This window comes from Gymnoscopelus braueri, assembly GCF_963280865.1.
Source record: "Gymnoscopelus braueri genome assembly, chromosome: 1".
In the NCBI taxonomy this organism is placed as follows: domain Eukaryota; kingdom Metazoa; phylum Chordata; class Actinopteri; order Myctophiformes; family Myctophidae; genus Gymnoscopelus; species Gymnoscopelus braueri.
Window position 1 is genome coordinate 37912107 of NC_137603.1, and position 21058 is coordinate 37933164.

Here is a 21058-nt window from a genome sequence, read left to right on the forward strand (position 1 = left end):
CATTAGTGAGAAGGTTGAAAAGGGTGAGGTGTTCCTATAAGTCTCAGGATCATTTCCACATAGAATAACAGACATTTATCTAGACTATTTTCTAAGATTATGAGTCCTCATCATTCATACTTAAGGAACAATCAAGGTCTCAGAGACCCTGATGAAGGCCTTTTAGGTCGATACACGTTGTTCATATTGTTGCCTTGCTCAAAATAAATCCTTAATACATTTTTTCATCAAAGACGGAGTGCCTTGGAATTATTTTCTTTGCAAGTCTACAGGTCTAGTTATTGTCCCAGCATTGACAGAGGAGAGGAGGACAGAGCCAAAAAAAAGGTGCTAACTGATGTTCGGCCTATCTGAGGGCAGCCCACTACACAAGGGCATGTGTGTGTCAAGTCTCTGTGCTTAAGTGGTGTCTGTGTATATAGGTCAGGTATATTAATTTGTCTGCATGTGTGCATGATGGTGCGTTTGTGTATCCTCTAATTTACAGATAGCATTTTGCAGCAGTGCCAGATACCTTGAAGTGGTCTACATTGGCATTGCAACACAGCACCCCCAGCCCCACCCGAGCTGTTCTTACCTCAACACCCTGTGACACCTCCTCACTCTTTCAAAGTATAATGATGATGCAATGCAATGACGGAGAGCCGTAACATCCCACTATGCCTCTTGACTCTCCCAGAGGGAGACAGCTGCGTGCTCGTGTTAAGGTGTCACCTCACATTAACAGGTAAATATCGAACCTCCACATGCCTCCCAATGACCAATTTCTATCATCATACATTTCAGAAAGTGTCTCAGGTAGCACGTTCCTTTGTTTTTTGCGTTGCTACCTTAAAATGACTTGTATCTAAACTATGGTTTTATATTTCTTCAACTGCTCCATGGAACATATTGATTTGCAGTTTTGTGATGTGTAGTTACTTTTTCTTGCACCTTCACACCCACTCAGGATGCATGCTCGCACAAATGTGCATCCCATCAGTCTTAAATGTAAGGTAAACACCTGCAAACCCAACGTCTCAACAGGGTGACATCTGGATTGAAGGCCTGAGTGGTAGTTACATGCTGTAAGAGAGCCTTGACGACTGGTTAGAGCAAGAATACTAAAAGAAAAAGGCATATTATCAGGTCTTATCTCAAAACTCTGCTCAGCCAGTCTCTACGAAGCACTGGACAGGGAACATTTCTTTCACCTATCAATCTGTCAAGGCTCTCTGCGTATACATGTCGCCAGACACATATGACTAAAAATAGAGGATGAGGCAAACTATTATGTTGTGCTTTGCGAAACAGCAGTTATCGTTCAGAGGCAGAGGATATACCGTTTCCTGCACCAAGGTTATCATTACTGAAGAGCAATGTAAGACAAATGGGTCTCATGCAGAGACAGACAAGATCCAAGTACAACATGCATCATAAGATGTACAGGCTTTAAGCATTCAAGAAAAGTAAGATGACTGAAGTAAGATTCTGAAGCCCTCCTCACTCACATCCGTTTCATTTATAGTTGCAGAGATGACTGGATAAAAACAAATACTTCAAGGGTTTTGTTAATGTCAAGATCTGTCATATCTAGCAGCAGCAAGTAAACAGTGATGGACAGTGGATACGTACTACATAGAATGAGAGCAAATTTGTCATATTTCATGAACAATTTCAAGCATCTTCATGTTGGTCATCAGGAGCCTGAGGGAAGAGAAGTTTGAAGACAAGAAAAGACAAGTGATAAGGATTGAGAAAGGGGAAAAATCTGCACACAGCTGATGCCTTATTGCCTTCTATTCATACACCTCTCATTCTTAATACATACTTTTGCACAAGAGCAACCACGATAACATGCTCCTACTTGTATGTCTCCAATCCAGGCATTAATCTACATCAGTCCAAGAATTGATTAGTATGAACACTTAAGTGACAGGGCTTGTCAGGATCGAAACAGTTAACTACTGCTATTGGCAAGCCTCCAAAGAGACGAGAGGCGTTTGTAAGTGATATCCGCCATCAAGAGTTAACATGCTGTCGATCTGCATGCCTGGGGCCTAGGGCTGAACTTGCATCACAACCAACCGTCATTAGAAAATGTCTGTCATCTCTGCTCTGGAACACCATTTTTCACCCAAGGGTGACAGGTCAACAATGTCTTGGTCTTTAATCTTAGTTTTTCTTTTTTTGAGAAAGAAATTGTGCTACTACAGTACCACCTGGCACCTGCAGTTAAGGAAAGAGTTGCTGGTAGAAATCCCCAGACAGCGTAAGGGAAAATTGGGATGGAGGATGTGAATTACCTGATTTATACTTATTGCCGAAAATAGACGATCTACAAGCTGTATATCTGCTACTGTGTCTTCGGCGCACAACAAAATATAATTTAAGCATAACACTTAGCTCAAAAACTGTGAGTTGCCTTTGAGTAAGGCACTGAACTTACATTACTCCACAACTCCCAGGTGTGCCTGTGGATAATTGTATGATTGAGGAAGAAGGTATTTGAAAAGAAGCATGTGTGCTGTGATCAGCAAATCTTCCTTAGATGCAGTAAAAAGGTTAAAGTAAAAAATGTACACATTTCTAGCATTTTCAAGGACATGTATTCTTTGTCATTGCTCAAAAGTACCTGCAGTAACCTTTTCTGTTACCCATGTTATGGGCAAAAGAAAACATTTTATTGCCATTAGTTTTCTATGACCACTGCACTATATGCTCCCAAATGAACTATGCCTAAAATACCTAGAACCCAGAGATAATACAGTACATTACAGTACAATAAATACAGAGCTATAATACATACGTATGTACTTCCTAAGGTCTTATAGCTTTCTTGGCTTTTGGCCAAGATTCTTCTCTAACCACTTGTTGGCCAAAAAGAAAATGTTCTGCTAAACTATGCCTGCCTATTTGTCTGCATAGCCTGTGGCGCTAAATTGTGATAACAGCAAGGGGTGCTGCTAAGATTTCTAGCCCCTTAAAAAGATGTGACACTGGGCCCCCCACCTTGATGGGGAAAACTTACACTACTACATAGACTCATGCTCAGCCAGCTGCACACAACACCAGAAGTTAGATTAATACCATCTACATTTCTCTAGTCTTGTTTCTTCCTCAAAGCCAGCAGCAGATGAACAAATCTTGAAGCCAGTGACCAGTACTAGAGGGATCAATTTGAAATTAAATGCTCTTGACAAAAACGTGGAGATACCGTTTTTTTTACCAGGTTGCTCGAAGAGTAACCAGGTCTACAAAGAGACTATAACTACTCAACACTTTAGTTTTTAGCGACCTCTTCGACTTCTTCATCATTGGCTGTCCTTTAAGCCAATGGGGAGACTTCCCTGTTTTGGCTGTCCTTTAAGCCAATGGGGAGACATCCCTCAGACTTCCCCATACTCTGAACGACGGCCGTCCTCCCATGCTATGGGATCATAACTCAGAAGCTTATCAAGCTCAGAAGCTTTCTTAAGTGGGCATTATTGGGCAACAGTCTAACCTCCGAGACCGTTTTGGTTGACAAAGACAGCAGCAATTGAGCCATGTTTGGTTGCTAGTTGCTACAGAGCCTGCTAATGAGTGCTAAATGCTAACAACAAATGTATGCTAACACACACACACACACACACACACACACACACACACACACACACACACACACACACACACACACACACACACACACACACACACACACACACACACACACACACACACACACACACACACACACACACACACACACACACACACACACACACACACACAGAGAGAAGCAGCTGGTCGCGTTTGATCGGGGCAAAAAAAGCAACCTGGTATAACTGTCAGTCATCATTTCTTGTTTTTTACTGGAACCCATGCAAGACAGACACATTATTGTTGCATACCACTTGTAAAATGTCTTTGCTGTGTAACACCTATAATTAGCCAAATAGAGAAGGATGTAGAAGGAAATGAAGATGAAGTATATTGGTATGAGGTAATGCTGGCTGCTGTTGGCCTCCACCTCCCTGTCTATCTCTGAGCAGCAGCTCCAGTCCAATGGGAAGATACGTAATCTCACTGTGCAAACAATTAGACGCTGATCCTCTGCACTCACAAACCACTCAGTCGTGTTGCTGCGTTGGAGATTAACCAACTGTGCTTACGCATTAACAGGAGACAGGCCAGTGAATAATAGTATCCCAGCATAGCATAGGGCAGTAAAATACAGTGTGGGCTGGCTGGGGCGACCTGAAGGAAAGAGCCGTGTTGTACAGTATTTGTGTTCCTTATGGACGTGGCGTTTAAGCTCTTATTTCCAACCCTTTTGTCAATGCTGTCAATACTGATGTCAATAGAACATGGGCAAAAGGCTTAGTATACTGCATGTGCAAAAAACAGACCGACATTGTAATGGGAGAATCCTTTCAGTAGTACTAATTTGAAACTAACAATTATCAGTCCCTCAAGGGTCTATACATGGCTACAAGCTCGCAATGCATTGTTTTGCTGAAAGCTTGCCCCAGAATAGTGACGCTAGGGTTCATGTGGTTAATCTGATGGAGTTCTCTGAAGTGTAGCAACGTTCAGAGTTCAGACTCCCCCTTAGTGAAAGAGTGCTAGAAGGAATTATGAATGGCCAAACACTGTTAAATCCTGAGTGTACACATTTGTTAACATTTGTACCCCCTCAGTTGCAAATGGATAAATTAACACCAAGGATTTTACTGTTTAAGAATAATTCCACTGTTCAATGTAACCGAAACATTTGTCAACAGTCTGTGGGTCAGGTGACATGAGAGTGACGACAAACGATACTATGCTTGTAAAATAATGAGGTCATTGAGTACCTCATCTGGTACTGATAGAACTGTGCCTATGGTAGAAAGGTGTTGGGCAATGTTCTGGAATGTACGTAGGTGATTGAAAAACAAAAGAGAAAAGAATGTGTGGCTGTGAATTAGTCAAAGCCTCTGACTGGCCTGTATTCAAGTGACAAGTCCCACAACTTTAAGAATATGACTGGAATGTCTTGAGGCACGGTGCAACAGTCTTTAATCTAACAAGCTTCCTCCATAACTGTTGGCAAGGCCTCTCTACTACCTTCACCTTCTACCTTAAAGTGTTAAGCCTGATTTATATGGTTGCGCACCGGTGTCACACCCTGAAAATAGTCCATCTATAAGCTCACAACGCGTCGCTTGTAGATCGGCTATTGTCAGTACGCGACAACAGCGTGCAACCTTAGGGGCTGTGTCCACCAAGGCGTTTTTCCCTGAGCGCAGCGTATGTTTTGAATAGTTTTCAATGGGAGCGTCTATTCTGCACTGTGCATTCACGTCTACCATTTATTTTTGGGCACTTACAGGTTTACAGGATTAAAGGGCGAACACCATGAATTTAAAAAAGAATAATAATATTTAATATCATATTGTTTATGTCCCTCAAACGTTTTTCAAAAGGTTTGAGCCTAAATCAAGCCTCAGATATACTCATTCCAACTAACTTCTCTCTGGCTTATAAAGCACTTTCACCTGCAATACCACATTGTCCTGTTTGGCACGGGGCGCTATTGAGCCAGTTTGTATGCATGTTATCTCCTGGTTCTGTGTGGAAAAAGTTAAAAAAAAATAATATATATATATATATATATATATATATATATATATATATATATATATATATATATATATATATATATATATACATACATATATTTTTTTTTGTTGGAACTGAAAAACGGGAGGGATTGTACCCTGACGTGACCCTGAAAAACACACAAAAAAGAAGAAAAAGTAAAAATTCATGGTGTAGCCCTTTTAAATATTTTTCTCTGGCCGTTTGGAAGCATTTTTAGATTACATTACATTTTCAGCTGGGAAAGAACGCTTTGGTGGACACAGCTTTAGGCTAATTTAAGTCTAGCGTTCATTTGTACACTCTCATAGTTAGATTAACAGTCAGATTCTAAAGTGTATGAAATGGAAATTAGATGTAAACACAAGGTAACAATTTTACACCAACACTACAACTGTAAAAATGCATTTGAAGAGAAGCTCCTCTGTGTAATACTGTATATAATCCCCACAGCTGGACTGAAACTGTAATGAAGCTGTTTATGGGGCAGGCATAACTCTGAGCCAGTCCTGGAGACAGTTGTGGCCAAGCACAGTTGCATAACTAATATTACAAGCCGGCAACACACAGCAGCTCACATGAACACCAAACGAATACGCCTGCAGTAGTTTATCCACATGAATGGTATTGATCCCCTTTTTCTGTATAATTATTGTCTAGGCTAGAGTGATGCAATTTATACAGCAATCATAGTCACAAATGTTTTGTCAACAATAATGGTATGCAAACAAAAGTGACTTAACAGTCACTTAACAGAGTAGTCACAATAAAACAAATTCATTCAGTGTATGAAACATCTTTCAATCAAGCTTATGATACCAAAATGTGTTTACATACCTCCAGTACTGGTCCTGCCCCCAGGATAATCTGTTCAACCCCACTGGCAAATCCCTTCTGACTGAGGGCAGTCAGGTGGTGAATCAGGAAGTTAGTGCTCTGGGTCTTTCCAGAACCACTCTCTCCAGATATCACGATGCACTGGTTCCTCTGCCTCTGCAGCATGGCATGATAAGCCACATCCGCCACTGCATAAATGTGTGGCTCGAGGTCTCCCAGCGTGTGATTATCATACATCTTTACATACTTCGGGTTGTAAATGGGCAGGAACTTGAATGGATTTATGACAATGAGGATGGTTCCCACATAGGTGTAGATCCTCTCCTGACGGAAGCGGGAGCGCAGGTTGTCCAGCAGCGAGCGCTCCGTTAGCTCCGGCAGGCGGCATAGATCGGCGTGGTCGCCCCGTGGTTCGGGCTGTGGCAGCAGGCCCCGCTCCACCATGCACCGGCGCTCTTCCGTGACCCTCAGCCACATCTGGAGGCTGCCGCCGTAGTGAATGGAGCCGTCCAGGTTCTTCAGCCGAAGTAGGAAGCGGTAGTCCTCCCCGCCCCCGGAGAAGGAGCGCTGCTCCAGAGCCATGCGGGGCCACAGCATCATCCTCTGCACAGGGCAGTCGGTGGGGTTGAGGATCCATTCCTCGCCACCAAACTCCTTGACCTCGGCCAGCACATAGCACTTGGTACGGTCCAATTCCAGCCGCTCGATGACTCGCTCGATGGCATCCGCGGCTGTGGTGGTCTTACGGGCGCTGACAGGGCAGTAGATGGTGCCCTCGGCCAGGTCGCCCGGGTAGATGCGAACGGTGAACTCTGAGTTCTCGAAGCGCTGCCGCCGGCCAAGGGTGCCCATGCCACCAATGCCTCCACTGCCTCCGCCATCACGAGCAGTCATGGCGGAGCAGAGGTTCCCATTAGCAGCAGCCGGCACTGGCACGTCCTTCACTGGGCTGGAGGGGCCACAGCTTCAAGGCATCACCACTGTGAGGAAGGAGAAAAAGAAGACACAACAGGATCAATAAAGACAGATATTAATGTTCTAAAAAAGAAATCAGTTTAGTTCTGTCCGCACAATCTGGCAATGTACAAAGAAAAGATCCTCCATCTAACGCTCGCCAATTTAACATGGCACAATGAAATCTCACCAGATTAGGACATTTTGTCAGATCCTGACACAAACTCCCAATGTGCTATTATGTAATCTACAAAAGTACCAAATGATTTTGTAGGAGGCCAACATGCACACTCATGACCGGGAAAGGATAAGGGATAAGTCATCTGGATCTGTTGGATTACCATAAAAACACACAAAGAGACAAAGTCACATATGCGCACGAGCGCACACACACACACACACACACGCACACGATCACCCCAATGCCAAGACTAGCAGCTGCCATCCTCTTTACTGAATACACAATCACGCCATTCACAAGTTCCCTCTTTAATACACAGCAGAGGGCCATCATGGGGTTAGTGTGGGCCACAGAGAGTAAGAGGGGTATTATGACTGAGCTGATCACAAAAAGTCTCTGTACTGCAGGTCCCAAACCTGGGGATGTTAGAGGAATCAGGAGTTTTAGTTTTAGTTCTGTGCAGTAGAAATGTAATAAATATGTAAGCGCATACAATATGTGAGAGGTTGTTGTAATGTAGAGTATATAGTTTCAATGTCTGAAAATCCTACAGACATGCAAACTATGTTGAAATTAAAAAAAAAGAATCCCACGATTTTTGTAACCCATTTGTTCACCCAGTGCCAATGCCGACTGAGCTACCCGGACCAAAAGAGCAACACACTCATTTGTGCCTGTGCAAGCACGCACACACAAACACTTGTTAGATCACAGTCAACAAGTTGCAACAGTACTGTAGGCACACAAACCGGTTTCAGTGTCTGGTGGTGAGGACCACTAAGACCGTGTCTGAGCTCTAGTAGAGCATCTACATGCAATAGACTGCAGCATAACATAACACAACACAACATTACATGGACAAAATTTACCTAAAATACATGAGACCAATTCAACATACCACTACTGTACATATTGTTGAAGAGTGCTCGTCTTTCATTATTTTATTTGGATGAAATATTAATTCCACAGTATGCAGAAGAGAAGTTAGACCACACAGTCTTCATGCTCCTAAGCAATATGCTTAGCAGGTCCATCCAAGGCCTGTGATAAGCATTGCAATGTGTATAGATGTTACACTACAGTTAACTGCGGATAGTGCCAATACTCCAAGCGTACACATTTACAAAGAAATGTCCAAACACCCATCCATAATAATATAAAAGGTATATGGTTTTACCTGAGGAGAAAGGTGCACTTAAATCTATTCGTAACGTTTTAGTTCTGTGCAGTAGAAATTGAAACCTGGCTTACAAAGAACATCCACAATGCATTAGCTGCCAAACAACACAGTCACCTCTCTGTCAGAGATGCCAGGCAGCGTCTCTTTGCACCTCTTAGTTCTGTTGCCAGGGCTTTAAAAACGGCATGTGGGAGCAGCACACAGGGGGGATAAAAGAAAACAGGAAATCGAACAGGGATGCATAAAGGCGTGCACCTCCAGCTGGGACCTGATACAATGCTGCACCATTGCTTGGTCATTTCCAGTCGGTCCTATTCAACCTGCTCCATGTTGTTGCCTGCACAACCTTGTGTTGCCTTAGCAACTTGCATATAGTAAACATGTGTTACAACAGCTATGTGCCAGTTTCAAAACAAAGACACACACATGTGAAAGCCTGGAACACAAACTATTGCTCTTCATTTCACACACAACTACAAATGCTAGGATTTACACTAACATATAGCTCTGTGAGTGTGTGAGAGAGAGAGAGAGAGAGAGCGAGAGAGAGAGAGAGAGAGAGAGCAGAGCTACGGACTGATGCCCAGAACAGATGGTCAGCTCACTGCTTAAGGGATAGGGGAGATTTAGGGGTGTAACAGTGTTGGGCAGCACTGGCCCAATGCTGGCTGTCTCTTTGTACCATCAGATGGTGGGGACAATCAACTAATGGGTCTCCTCCTAGGAAAACAAGGCCTCTTGTCAATCACGTTACATCTCCCTATTACAACCATAGATATTAGAAACCTAGATACCTCATTGGCCTCTGCAGTTCATTGGGGCGACTTGTATCGCAATACACGGCGGCACTTCCGTCTTCCGCAGGGAACCTGTCACTCAAAGTAACTACTGGCCAATCACAGCGCTCACAGTGCGTTGACTACTGGCCAATCACAGTGCGTCTTTTCCGGGACTTGTCAGTGCAATGGTTCTCAACCAGTGGTCCGGGAACCACCAGTGGTCCTTGGGGGGGTAGGTGGTACCCAGCTAAATGATGGAGAGTTGATAACCAAATGGACCCTTATAGATCTTTAAATCTTGAATATAACATTTCACACTCTCAAGAGTCAAATTGTTAAACATCTGCATTACTTACTAAACAAGTACACAATTAGAGAACGTAAACAATTGTTATTTTGACAACATCTTATCGAACGATAACATATTCTACGTTTTGGGTGTGAGAGGCTAAAGCTTATCAAACGGTGTTCCGTGACTCAAATGCTGAATAAATAATGGACCTTGATATGAAAAAGGACCATGTCTCTTATTTGTATTTCACAAATAGAGTGTGGAGTTTGCCAAGTTCCAACTAACTAGATGCTGCGCACAGCTGCTGCATCTTAACTCTTTAACTGCCAGAGTTATACACAATCTACCCCCTTCCCTGCCAGAGACAATACATTAATTGCAAAAATAGGTAAAATGTGAATTTTGTCTCCGTTTATTTTTTAACATTGAAGTGAATGGAGCAGAAAATCTTTGCATCGCGTTATCTCCTGCTTCCTTTGTGATAAACGAAAAATTAAAATGACAAAAAAAAAAAAAACCTTTTTTTTCTCGTCGACGGCGGGATGAGCCATGCAGAGAAAAACGAGAAATCTCGTCAAAGGCAGGTAAAGAGTTAAAGGGTTAAAAGCTGGGTTACAAAATGACCCGCCCCCACCTGCCTCTGATTGGCCTACCGAACTTCCGCGTGTGTGACGCACACGGCAGCCCTGCGGAAGCAGGAAGCGCGCCCGAGATACACACGATTCAGAGCCGAATGAGGCGTCTACCTTTATATGTCTATGATTACAACCATCTCCACTGCTCGTTGACCACTCTCTTTAGACAGACAGACAGATAGATCTAGGCACAACTGCAATATCCATGCATGAGCCTGGACAAGTCAAAGGGGACATGGGGGGAAAAATCTATTAAAAGTGGGTTGGAGGATGGGATGACATGACATATTGTGAAGACAAAGAATAAGGACAGGCCAGTTCTTGTGATACTCACTCAGACTGACATTCTACTTTAATGGAAAGCACCCACACAACCAGTTCAGTGGCCTTGAGGTTAAGAGACTGCCCTGAGACTGGGAGATCGGGGTTCAATCACTGGCCGAGTCATACCAAAGACTATAAAAATGGTACCCACAGCCTCCCTGCTTGGCACATAGCATGAAGGGTTTGATTGGGGGTAAGTCCCAGCGACATACTAGCACCATGTCCTGGGGTATACTTGTACATCATCTGCCTCACACAATGGAAACAGGAGATAGGCTCCTGAGCTACGGGCCACATGGCTTGGGAACTATTGGTTTCCAAGGGTACTTGCTCACACAATTGATGTGCATTACAGTTGTTGATAATTATCATAATCTATCCAATCAACAACAAATTCCAGTTCATCTATTTCAGCCATTCTCTGTGCTCCTACGATTCCTATGGTGCATATAAGCATCAACCTGGCACACCTATACAGCCTATGGAGACCATTATATCAACTTGATTCATATTTCCTGGCGCCTTTTTGCCTTAAACACATTGAACAAGGACAAGATCACAGCCAGTGACAACATATGTATAGAGGTAGTGTTGAAAATCATAATTGTAACAACACAAAAACCAATGCAACAATGACTATACAATGAATGAATAATGAGACATCAATAGAGCATCGCAGTTCCCGCCCACTTCCTGGTTCCACCTCAAAATACTCGATGCATTTTTCCCATTGACATTTCCAAAAATATTTATATCAATTACTTTAAGCCTAGAATCAAGCCATCCAGGGTCCTGGTGAATCATGAATTCTAGTGCATAACACAATTACTGATGCCAAGCTTTTTCCTAAATTAACAAAGCACACATAGGCCATAGTATACACACATGGAAAAGATCATTAAAATGGGCCTATTACACCCTACAGCTAAGTGCAAAACATAGAGCTGCTATCACTGACACATTGCTGAATGATGATTTTGTTAAATGAAAATGGCCTCTGTTATGCATGAGTTAACAGCCAAGTAGAAAGAAAGAAATAGACAACATGACAAACACAAAAGAAAAGGGAATGTCGAAGGCATGTTGTGTGTGTGTGTGTGTGTGTGTGTGTGTGTGTGTGTGTGTGTGTGTGTGTGTGTGTGTGTGTGTGTGGCGCGCACACACATGCGTGAGCATGTGTGCCCCTAGGAGAAAAGGTCTCGTGGTGGAGATAAGGCAAAGGTTTTTGCCCTGGAGGAAGCGGCCATGTAGACTGAACTCATGCTAGGGGAAACTCCCACTGGTCTCTCCTGCTTGCTTGTATCCCTATAAACCTCTGAACCACAACCTGATTTGGTTACATCACCTAGAAATGCCAGGGATAAAGAATGTCATATAACCTGTATTGAGGTGGATTTTTTTAAAGACACAGAAGCCCCTAATCTGTACCCTCGCTGCAAGACTTCATTGTAGGGCTACTTACACTGTTTTTGCTATTGGGTAAAAAAAAAAACTAAAAAATATATTAACATATTTTTTCGAAATAAATTAAGTTTATAAAATCAAATATTTGTTATGATCAAATAAACGGATTTGTTTGATTAATATAACTGTTGCACACCTATTTTTTTGTTCAAACAAGCTACAGCATGTGAGGGTCATAACACAGTAATTGTTATTTGCATTCTGAGCAGTTTTTTCAAACAGGTGGACTGGACATTGGCCCCTGAACGGCCCACGGTCAGATGTTATCTTGGTTCACCAAGGTTAAGATTAACACCAGATGTATCTGTACTTAGATCTGACTTGATGCAACTTGTAGCAAAACACTGAGAAAAACTAGACTTATTTGAGAGAATACAGTGCCGTCTTCAGTTTTGTACCACTTCAGACACCAGTCACGCCACTGATATATTTCTTCTGCACTTCAGATCTTAACCACATGAATCCCAGCATCTCTATTCAGGGGTGAAAATTCTGCGAAAATAGCAGATCTAAAAGGTCACATCGCAATGTGACGCCTTGTGAGCTTGTAGATCAGCTATTTTTGGCAAAGAGATTTGGTGTAGTTGAAAAAAGAGTGGACCATGTACAGAGCCAACCCCGGTCAACTGAGTATTAGTTTAAGTTTAAGTATAGAGGGTTTAAGTGGTTAAAAAAGTATCTGTGCCTGATATCTATAAATCATAACAAATACTATGGCAAGAAGTCCCTGCTGAGTGGAAATAGGACAACTGATCAAAAAACTAAATTCTGAGACTTTCGAAGTATTATTATGGGCTGCCCCCTTCAAAGTAATCTCACACAGATATGTATTTTGTCCCAGTCTTTTATTTTCGGAAGAAATGCAAATGGGAATCTTAAAGTATGACGTTACACCTTGGAATGTCATCAGATCTCCCTCCTGTCAAGTTCATTTTGATTTGGTGAGGACAAGGGGGGAAAACGACACAGGGGTGTACTGTCATAGCAGTGTTTTTATCAGACAAAGATTATTGAATGCATGCAGACAGTAGTGTGTGCAGGAGTATTTGTCTCAATGACGCTCTTTATGAATTGTCTCTTTGCTTTAAGTTTTGTTTGAGAGATGTCACCTTGGAGGACATTCATTCTGAATGTACTGCAAGGAGGGGCTCGATGGAGTGAGTCAGGTAACTCAATGGCTGCCATTGTTGGAGAGAAATGAAGGATCGGGTTTGTTTAGCTTACTAGGTTGTGAAGTCACCTTTTTCTTAAGGTTGTGTGTCACTGTAATCAACTGTAGGCTAAAGCACTGACAGATCAGAATGTCACTGGGACATTATTGTCTCTGCCAGGCCGAAAGGCATGGCGAGAGAGTATGTTTTACCCCCTGTCCGTCCGTCCGTGTGTCATTCTGTCTGTGTACAGCTAATCTCCGGCACCGTTGGCCCGGTCGTTGCGAAACTCTCCCTGGATGCCAATTCAGAACCTCTGCCCAAAATGTTTCACATGGGCCTGTTATAGCACCACCAGGAGGCCGATTTGTGCAAAACACATTTTTGGATATTACTCCTACAGATTTTATCCAAACATCATGCAGACACAGTATCTCTATAGTCATGTGATCAAGACGGATATGTCCGATATTTCATATTCCATCCTGATTGGCTAAGGTTGGCTTCCAAAGTTTGCAGGATTGGTCCGTTTTGAACAAAATGTCTCAAATCATGAACGCAGCGTGCGATTTCCGTGAAAATTTGCACACACATTCCCACTAGGCCGAGGAAGAAATGCCACCCTTTTCACATTGGCCTATTATAGCGCCACCAGGAGGCCACAATAACCTACGTGACCTGGCGGAGACCTGTGCTCCGAGGAGCACTTTTTCTAGTTTGATCTGCTTTGCCCCTGGGAGTGTTAGGTTGTTAAGTGTTTTTCTTGGCATTGTAGTGTGGAAGTTTGTATCTCAGCTCTGAAGCTCAACACCTTTTTCATGTGTTCACATGTGACTGTGACAACTCCAGATTGCCCAGATTAGCGCCAAATACAGGTCACCCTATCATAAAATCCAGAATTTAGATCCTATGATATGACCTATAGCGTAGAATTGCTTAAGTTAATTGATTTTTCTGATTACTTTTATGGCTCACATATTTTAACCTCTAATGGGGCAGAGCAGTCTGGGAACCTCAAGGAGAGTCTGTCTGGCAAGTGGCCATTCCAAAGTTCGAGCTAAAGACCATACATACTTAACCTGGTTGTTGCCATCTGGACCGTAGGCTTTGGGACACCCATACTGAGGACTGACTGAGCATAGGGTGGTGTAGCGAAACAGGAAGATGGGGGCAAAGAGGACTGATAGCATGGAACACGTGCTTAATCAATCTTGGAATGTTTATGTACTGTAGATGGTGTACCAACCAGTTGAGCCAGCAGTGCATCTTTATTTTAACACATTTTACAGGGAGGCTTTTATACAATAACTTGTTAAGTGCGTGTCCCTCGCATAAAGTGCATTAGGACTTAATGAGCCATGGATAGCCAGACTATCCATGGCTACAGTACCTACTACACAGAAACTCATTTCCCTTAGTTTTAATAGGGCTACACCACCTCCAAAACAGGCCCCCATCCCCCACACTGTTGCACGGAAAGGAAATTGCAATTTAAGATGTAGAAAACACACACTGCAAAGTTAACTGTAAAGAAAAGGGACAAATACAAAAAGTTGAACAAATAAAACACTGCTAAAAATTGCATACATGCCCTTTGGCCTTAATGTATGTGTGTGTGTGTGTGTGTGTGTGTGTGTGTGTGTGTGTGTGTGTGTGTGTGTGTGTGTGTGTGTGTGTGTGTGTGTGTGTGTGTGTGTGTGTGTGTGTGTAGGGAGAGAGAGATGTTGGGGTGAGGTTCTGTGTCCAGCCCAATATGTTTCCAGACGCCATACTAACTCCCAAAGCAGCCCCTATAATTGATGGCAGGAAGAACTGGGTGGAGAGACAGAGAGAGAGAAATAAGCACACAGGAGCAAAGGAGGATGAGGGTTTCCATGCAGATGGTAGTACTGGCCTGGGTGAGGTCGGGGCCCTTGCAGGGAAAGATAATCCAGGCGAATATGTGTGTGTGTGTGTGTGGGGGGGGGGGGGGGGGGTAGGAAAGACAGCCCTCGAGGTAGTTTAGGGATGTGTGGGGGTCAATTGATTGATGTGGAGGTGGACATGCCATACAAGCAAAAACTTGCTTGCTTTGCTTGCGCACGCACACAACACACACTCTAATTACACGTTACGATTCCTTGCATCCAAACCCGTCAAGTACGAAACCTATGGAACAACTCTACAGAATGCGTTTGTGGTGTCCCTTGGGCATAGTTTACAAGGTAACATAACTCCTATAGGGATGACTTGACTTTGCTAGGTAAAGAGACCCGTTTCTCTAGCCTGTTAAGGGATGGTGCAGCAGTTTTCTTTTTTATGTTTGGTATGGGATGGGAGGTTGCCCACTGGCACTAGAAACAAGAGGTCAATCGTTCAACATAATTATGCAGACTATAAAAGTTGTCTCATGACTGAGGAGCTACATTGTGTTTGTGCTGACTAATGAGGCTTATGCTTACTTGCAATGCGTCGCATCATGTTGTGAGCTTGTAGGTGTGCTATGTCAACGTATTAATCAAATAAGGCTTTTGTCAATATGATGACAATGAGCTACTTCACACACACATCACAACTGTTCTCTCCCTTTAGAGAACTATAGGACCCGACTTGTCTCTCATAGTTGAATCGCCTAATCGGTTGGCTTGATCTTAGATGACCAAGGCTTAGTCGATTATCAATTGAGTTAATACTTTTAGATGCTGAATGAGGTAGATCCTGAAAAATGATCTATGGTATGTAGACTATGCAATAGATTTAAAGAGGTCCTTGTGCATTATTTCATGTCGTAAACCTTTTGCACATTCGTCATTGTCGACTATTAATTTGTTTAGTCGAGGTCAGACTTATTATAGAGAACACAGTATAGCAAGCCGAGCAAGACACTAGTGTAAGCATCAACATTATTGGCATGCACCATATGTGGTAAGATCAGGATATGGCATTAGCTTTGCCCCAATTTTCTCATTCCTGAATGAACCAGTCATACCCCTAATTTGGGTAAAAGGAAAAGGAGTGCAGAATGCTGAGACTGCAAAGTCAACATCTCTGTAACGTCTTGGCTTTGGAGTCTTGTTTGAATTGCAGATCACCCATGCAACTGCTTATCCAGAGCTACAAACTCCATGTAGTTCAAGTACAAGGCATGTCTCCTGTCTCCAACAGGCTACGGTAGCTGAGTGCTCCACTGCTTGGATGTCTCTATGGAAATTACTCTGTCAAAAGACATCAACACTGCTGTAGCTCTTAAAACACCCAGTGACCACTTATTGTGACTTAAAATCACACTATAAATGGGGTGAGTGTCCACCAATTTTGAGGTATGATACTTGATTTTACAAGTCATTATAAGATGCTTTAAAATGTGTCATGATTATTGTTATAAAGCATTATAGAGTGCTTATAACTAGAACTGTACAGTGTTCTAAGCAGATGATAATGCATTTTACATATTTTTATAATGCATTATACTGTAGACATCATGGGCTTCATACAAAATGCCTTAATATCTAGTTACAATATATGTATATAATATAATAATATAATATATACTATTAAAATGCTTTCATGGGTGGTCCCAGTCCCTGGTGGATCAGTCAGTTATTGTGCAGAGTGCAGACCATAGTGTATGTTCCTAGTAGTGAGCGCGCATGGCTCTTTCTCTGCCCTTGGTTTCCGAACCCCCTGCATTGACCTATTTGAAATAAAGCATAACATGCCAAAAATGAAACAAGGTTTTAAAAAAAATATGCCCTCTCTTCCCCCTTCATCTCAGAACTGCAAAACAGCACACATAAGATGCCACTTACTAGCGGGGAGAGAGAGAGAGAGAGAGAGAGAGAGAGAGAGAGAGAGAGGAGAGAGAGATGGGGGAGGCTGCTGGTTTCCTGAAATCTGAGCTGTGTGTAAGTTAAGAGTCACAGGGCGATATGACAGGAAAAGAAAGTGAGAAATGGCAGTATGAGATTGCAGGGCCTGCCCAAAGTCAGTCAGCAGCCTGTCAAATTCAACCACAGCCATACGTAGTGGGGGATGATATGACTCTACCCCCTTTTCTGCTCTCCATCTATCTCTACTGGCGTCTTCCACATTCTCCTGACTGTTGGCATTCCTTATCGATAATGGTTCCACTTGCTATCTAGTGCTTTCTGATCTTCTATTACCCCCCCCCCCCCAGCTCCCTCTCTATCTGTTCAACCAGGCAGTTCAGCTTCATTTTCCTTCCCAGAACTGACAGTTTGACAGGCTGTTGCTCTATTTGCTGAGTAAATATACACCCCATATGCAGCGATGGGCCCCTGAGTTGTAGAAGGCACCTTTGAGAAGATCTTTCTAAGGGATGAATCTCCATCAACGACAGCATAGGCTGCCCAAACCAACTCTAATCAAAGTAACCAAGTTAGTTTTATTAGAAGATGATGCAAAATACATTAAACCCAAATTTGGGTGAACAGACAAATTACCAAATCTAATCTGGATTCTTAAAAATGTCATTATTACACATACATTTTCAGTTCATAGCAGATTCACTTTATTGGTAGCTAGCTACACATTTACACTTGCCTATCAAAAAAATGTAATGCGGCGTCGATGACATGCAACCACAGATCAATCATATACATTAATGCAAGTCTGGAAAACAGGCCATGAGAAATCATCCTTGCTTCGTCTCCAAGAACATACAGGTAATAATAATACCATGCATATTACTCAATATTACTCACAATGCTGTAGAGTTCAGTTGTTAGATATTTTAATCCAAGCCCATATCCAACGCAGTGTACCATACATAACAATGGCTACTACTTGGTTAATAGAACTTGATCAGGCCACACACTTCGATCAGCAAACAAGAAGGTCTGTCCCTCCCATCCCTATAGAACCGTGGCCAACGCAAGTGTAGACTCTTCTCCGTCCTGGCTCCCAGACTCTACAACTCTGTTGTTTAGATATATATGCTCTGATTTTGTACTTTGCTAGTCACTCTGGATAAGAATTGTCTGCAATGCCTAAATAGTAAAGGTTTTGGGCATCAACTTCAACTTCAAAATAATTCCATCCAAATGTCAGTAATATGACACTTAGATGGAACTATTTCATACTCTATCCTCACTGTAATGTAATAAAAACAACAGGAGGACTACCAGCCCTGTCTTTGCACACATTAGATGAGAGGTTTTCAAACTTCACAATCAAAGTAAAAATCTCAAGAGACCTGTATTCATAGTGAAAATAGCCAATGGGCTAGGTGTAGATCAGCTATTTTGGATGCTTCTAAAGGTGTGAAATAAATAAATACATAATTAAATAACTTTTTGCCAGGTCAGGTTGAAAGTGGTTAAAATATTATTAGATAAGTGGTTTTCAAACTTTTAAAGTAAAAGTAAAAATCTCAAGACACACCTGTTATGCATAGATATAGGTGTAGATCAGGTATCTTGGATGCTTCTAAAATTGTGTGAAATAAAAAATAAAAAAAGAATTGCCAAGTCAGGTTGTATGTGGTTAAAAATATATATTTTTAGGGTCTAGAATTTGCTTCTGTACTGGAAATCAGTTTGTGCAAAATACTGATATAAAATAACTTTTTGTATAGCTGTACAATATTGCAATAATATGTGGTTGTCACAAAATCCCAAGGCACACCTGGAATCGTCTCATGGAACATCAGTGTGCCTCGGCACACCGTTTGGGAACCATTACAGTAAGGTCACTGGTTATTCTTAATAGAAGCTACACTACACTCCCTCCACATTCCATTCACTACACACTGGCAGGTGGCACAAAAACAACATGTCTTCCTCCCTGAGAACGTTGGGACCTTCTTTTGGAAGAACAGTATCATGTGTCGTTGCTGAATTACAAGCTGAGGTTTGGCAGGCACAGCTTCCTATTATTGTTATTATTACCAGGTAACACTTCCTATGAAGCCCATACAGTATAACACATTATAAACATACTTATAATGCATGCAGTATAATCTGCTTAAAATACTGTATAATTAATTATAGCCAACCACACATACACATAATAATGCTTTATTAACAATAGTCATAACATATTATAATGCATTTTTTGATGACTTATAATTAAGCGATATTACATAAGAGGCTGTGCTTGCACATCAGTGCTTCCTGCGGAACTCGGTGCAAGTGCCTCGTTTCTGACCACATCACCGTCGTGCCAATAATGATGGTAAACGCAAAGTATAAAATTGCGATTATCCACAAAAACATATCAAAATGTATTATTCATTTTGTGAGGCAATTCGCTCTCAAAAGAACAACATTTTTGTGAGTGTTATCTCTGTTATCCTGGAAATACATGGGGGGTCTGACAGAGGCCATAACTAGTCCCTGTTTACTCAGCCAGTCCATTCCAGACCCATTGAGATGGCTCTGTGCCAGCCAGTTTTTCCAAACTGAATCAATACTACACAGAGAAACAAAACTTCACTGTTAGCTTAATCTCATTGTAACTGAGATATTCGCTAGAAGTTAAAAACATTTACAAGACAGATTTAGCTACTACGTACGTCTGTGAACTTCCCATGCAAACTGATAGCATTAGCCGCCTAGCCTAGCGCAGCAGTGCTGCTGTGCAGACACACCCTCTGACCAGAGCCTTTAGAGAGTTGCGCCAATGAGGGGGCAGAAACAGCGCCGGTCACGTAGTTCATGTAAACTGGAAATAGTAACAAGGAGCCGTAGACTTCAATGCATTCCATGAACTTCCGGTTTAGGGCTTTGTCGCTATTCGCCAATAGACGGCTATGTAGAAGACATGGCCCGAAGAAGTGAACGCTAGTGTCAGAACTCTCTCTCTCTATGGGTCTGCCTCTGACCAGCTGATGACGATGTCAGAGTGGGAGGAGATTCTATAGTGCACACACAGTCAAATACACAGAGGATTTCACTGTGCTGAACAGAAGTGGAATAGCAGTGTAATATTTATAATTTCAGTTGGCCGTTCTCAAGACTTTCATTTGAGAACGGCTAGGTATGCCGTCATGCTCATTTGAGCACAGCTGGAGAGCCTATTTCAACCAATTCGATTGCTTTGGTCGGTACTACCTGTTGTATAATGTGCTAAGATTATTTTGTATAAAGCATTTTGAGTATTTAAGGAATCCCTCTCTCCCCCAGTATGAAGTAGCTAATGTGGCCCAGGAAAGGGAAGTCTGGAACTCTCTGTTGGAACTGTTACCCCCAGAACCCGACTCTGGATAAGTGGAGGGAGGGAATGTGGGTGGGTGGATAGATGGATGGTTGGATAATGCGTTATATTCACATGGACTTCATTGGAAGTGTTACCCGACATCACAATATGAAGGTAAGAAATGGAAATGATTGTCCTACCATGTACCCAACATACAACAAGTCAGTCACCTTTAAATTCCTACTAAATATTACAACTCATGGATGACATTCTGTGACATCCAAGTGTCTTCATTTAGATGGAAAATGTGCTAAAAATTTATTCATCATACCACTGTATTGTGTATTCCGAAACATGTTCCTGTAAAGGATGGCTATTAAGGAAGTAGGGACTCAGGAGGCCTGACTCGTAAAAAAAAAAAAACTATCATTAAAAAAAACGTACGTGTCAGTTTGGGCTGACCTTCGTCACATCAGAGAATTGGTTATTAATAAATGATACTATGGGTTGAAATGGAAAA

At 42.2% G+C, this 21058-nt stretch overlaps 1 protein-coding gene across 6 annotated transcripts in view; it reads right to left on the minus strand.

Annotated features, from left to right (window-relative positions):
- myo9aa (myosin IXAa) overlaps positions 1 to 21058 on the minus strand; it is a 109917-nt gene that overhangs the window by 77950 nt on the left and 10909 nt on the right. For all 6 annotated transcript variants that reach the window (XM_080428160.1, XM_080428161.1, XM_080428162.1 and 3 more), the window contains exon 2: positions 6442 to 7421. In XM_080428160.1, coding sequence (XP_080284286.1) covers positions 6442 to 7335 — 894 coding nt within the window. In that variant the 5' untranslated portion in view covers positions 7336 to 7421. The remainder of the gene's footprint in view (positions 1 to 6441; positions 7422 to 21058) is intronic.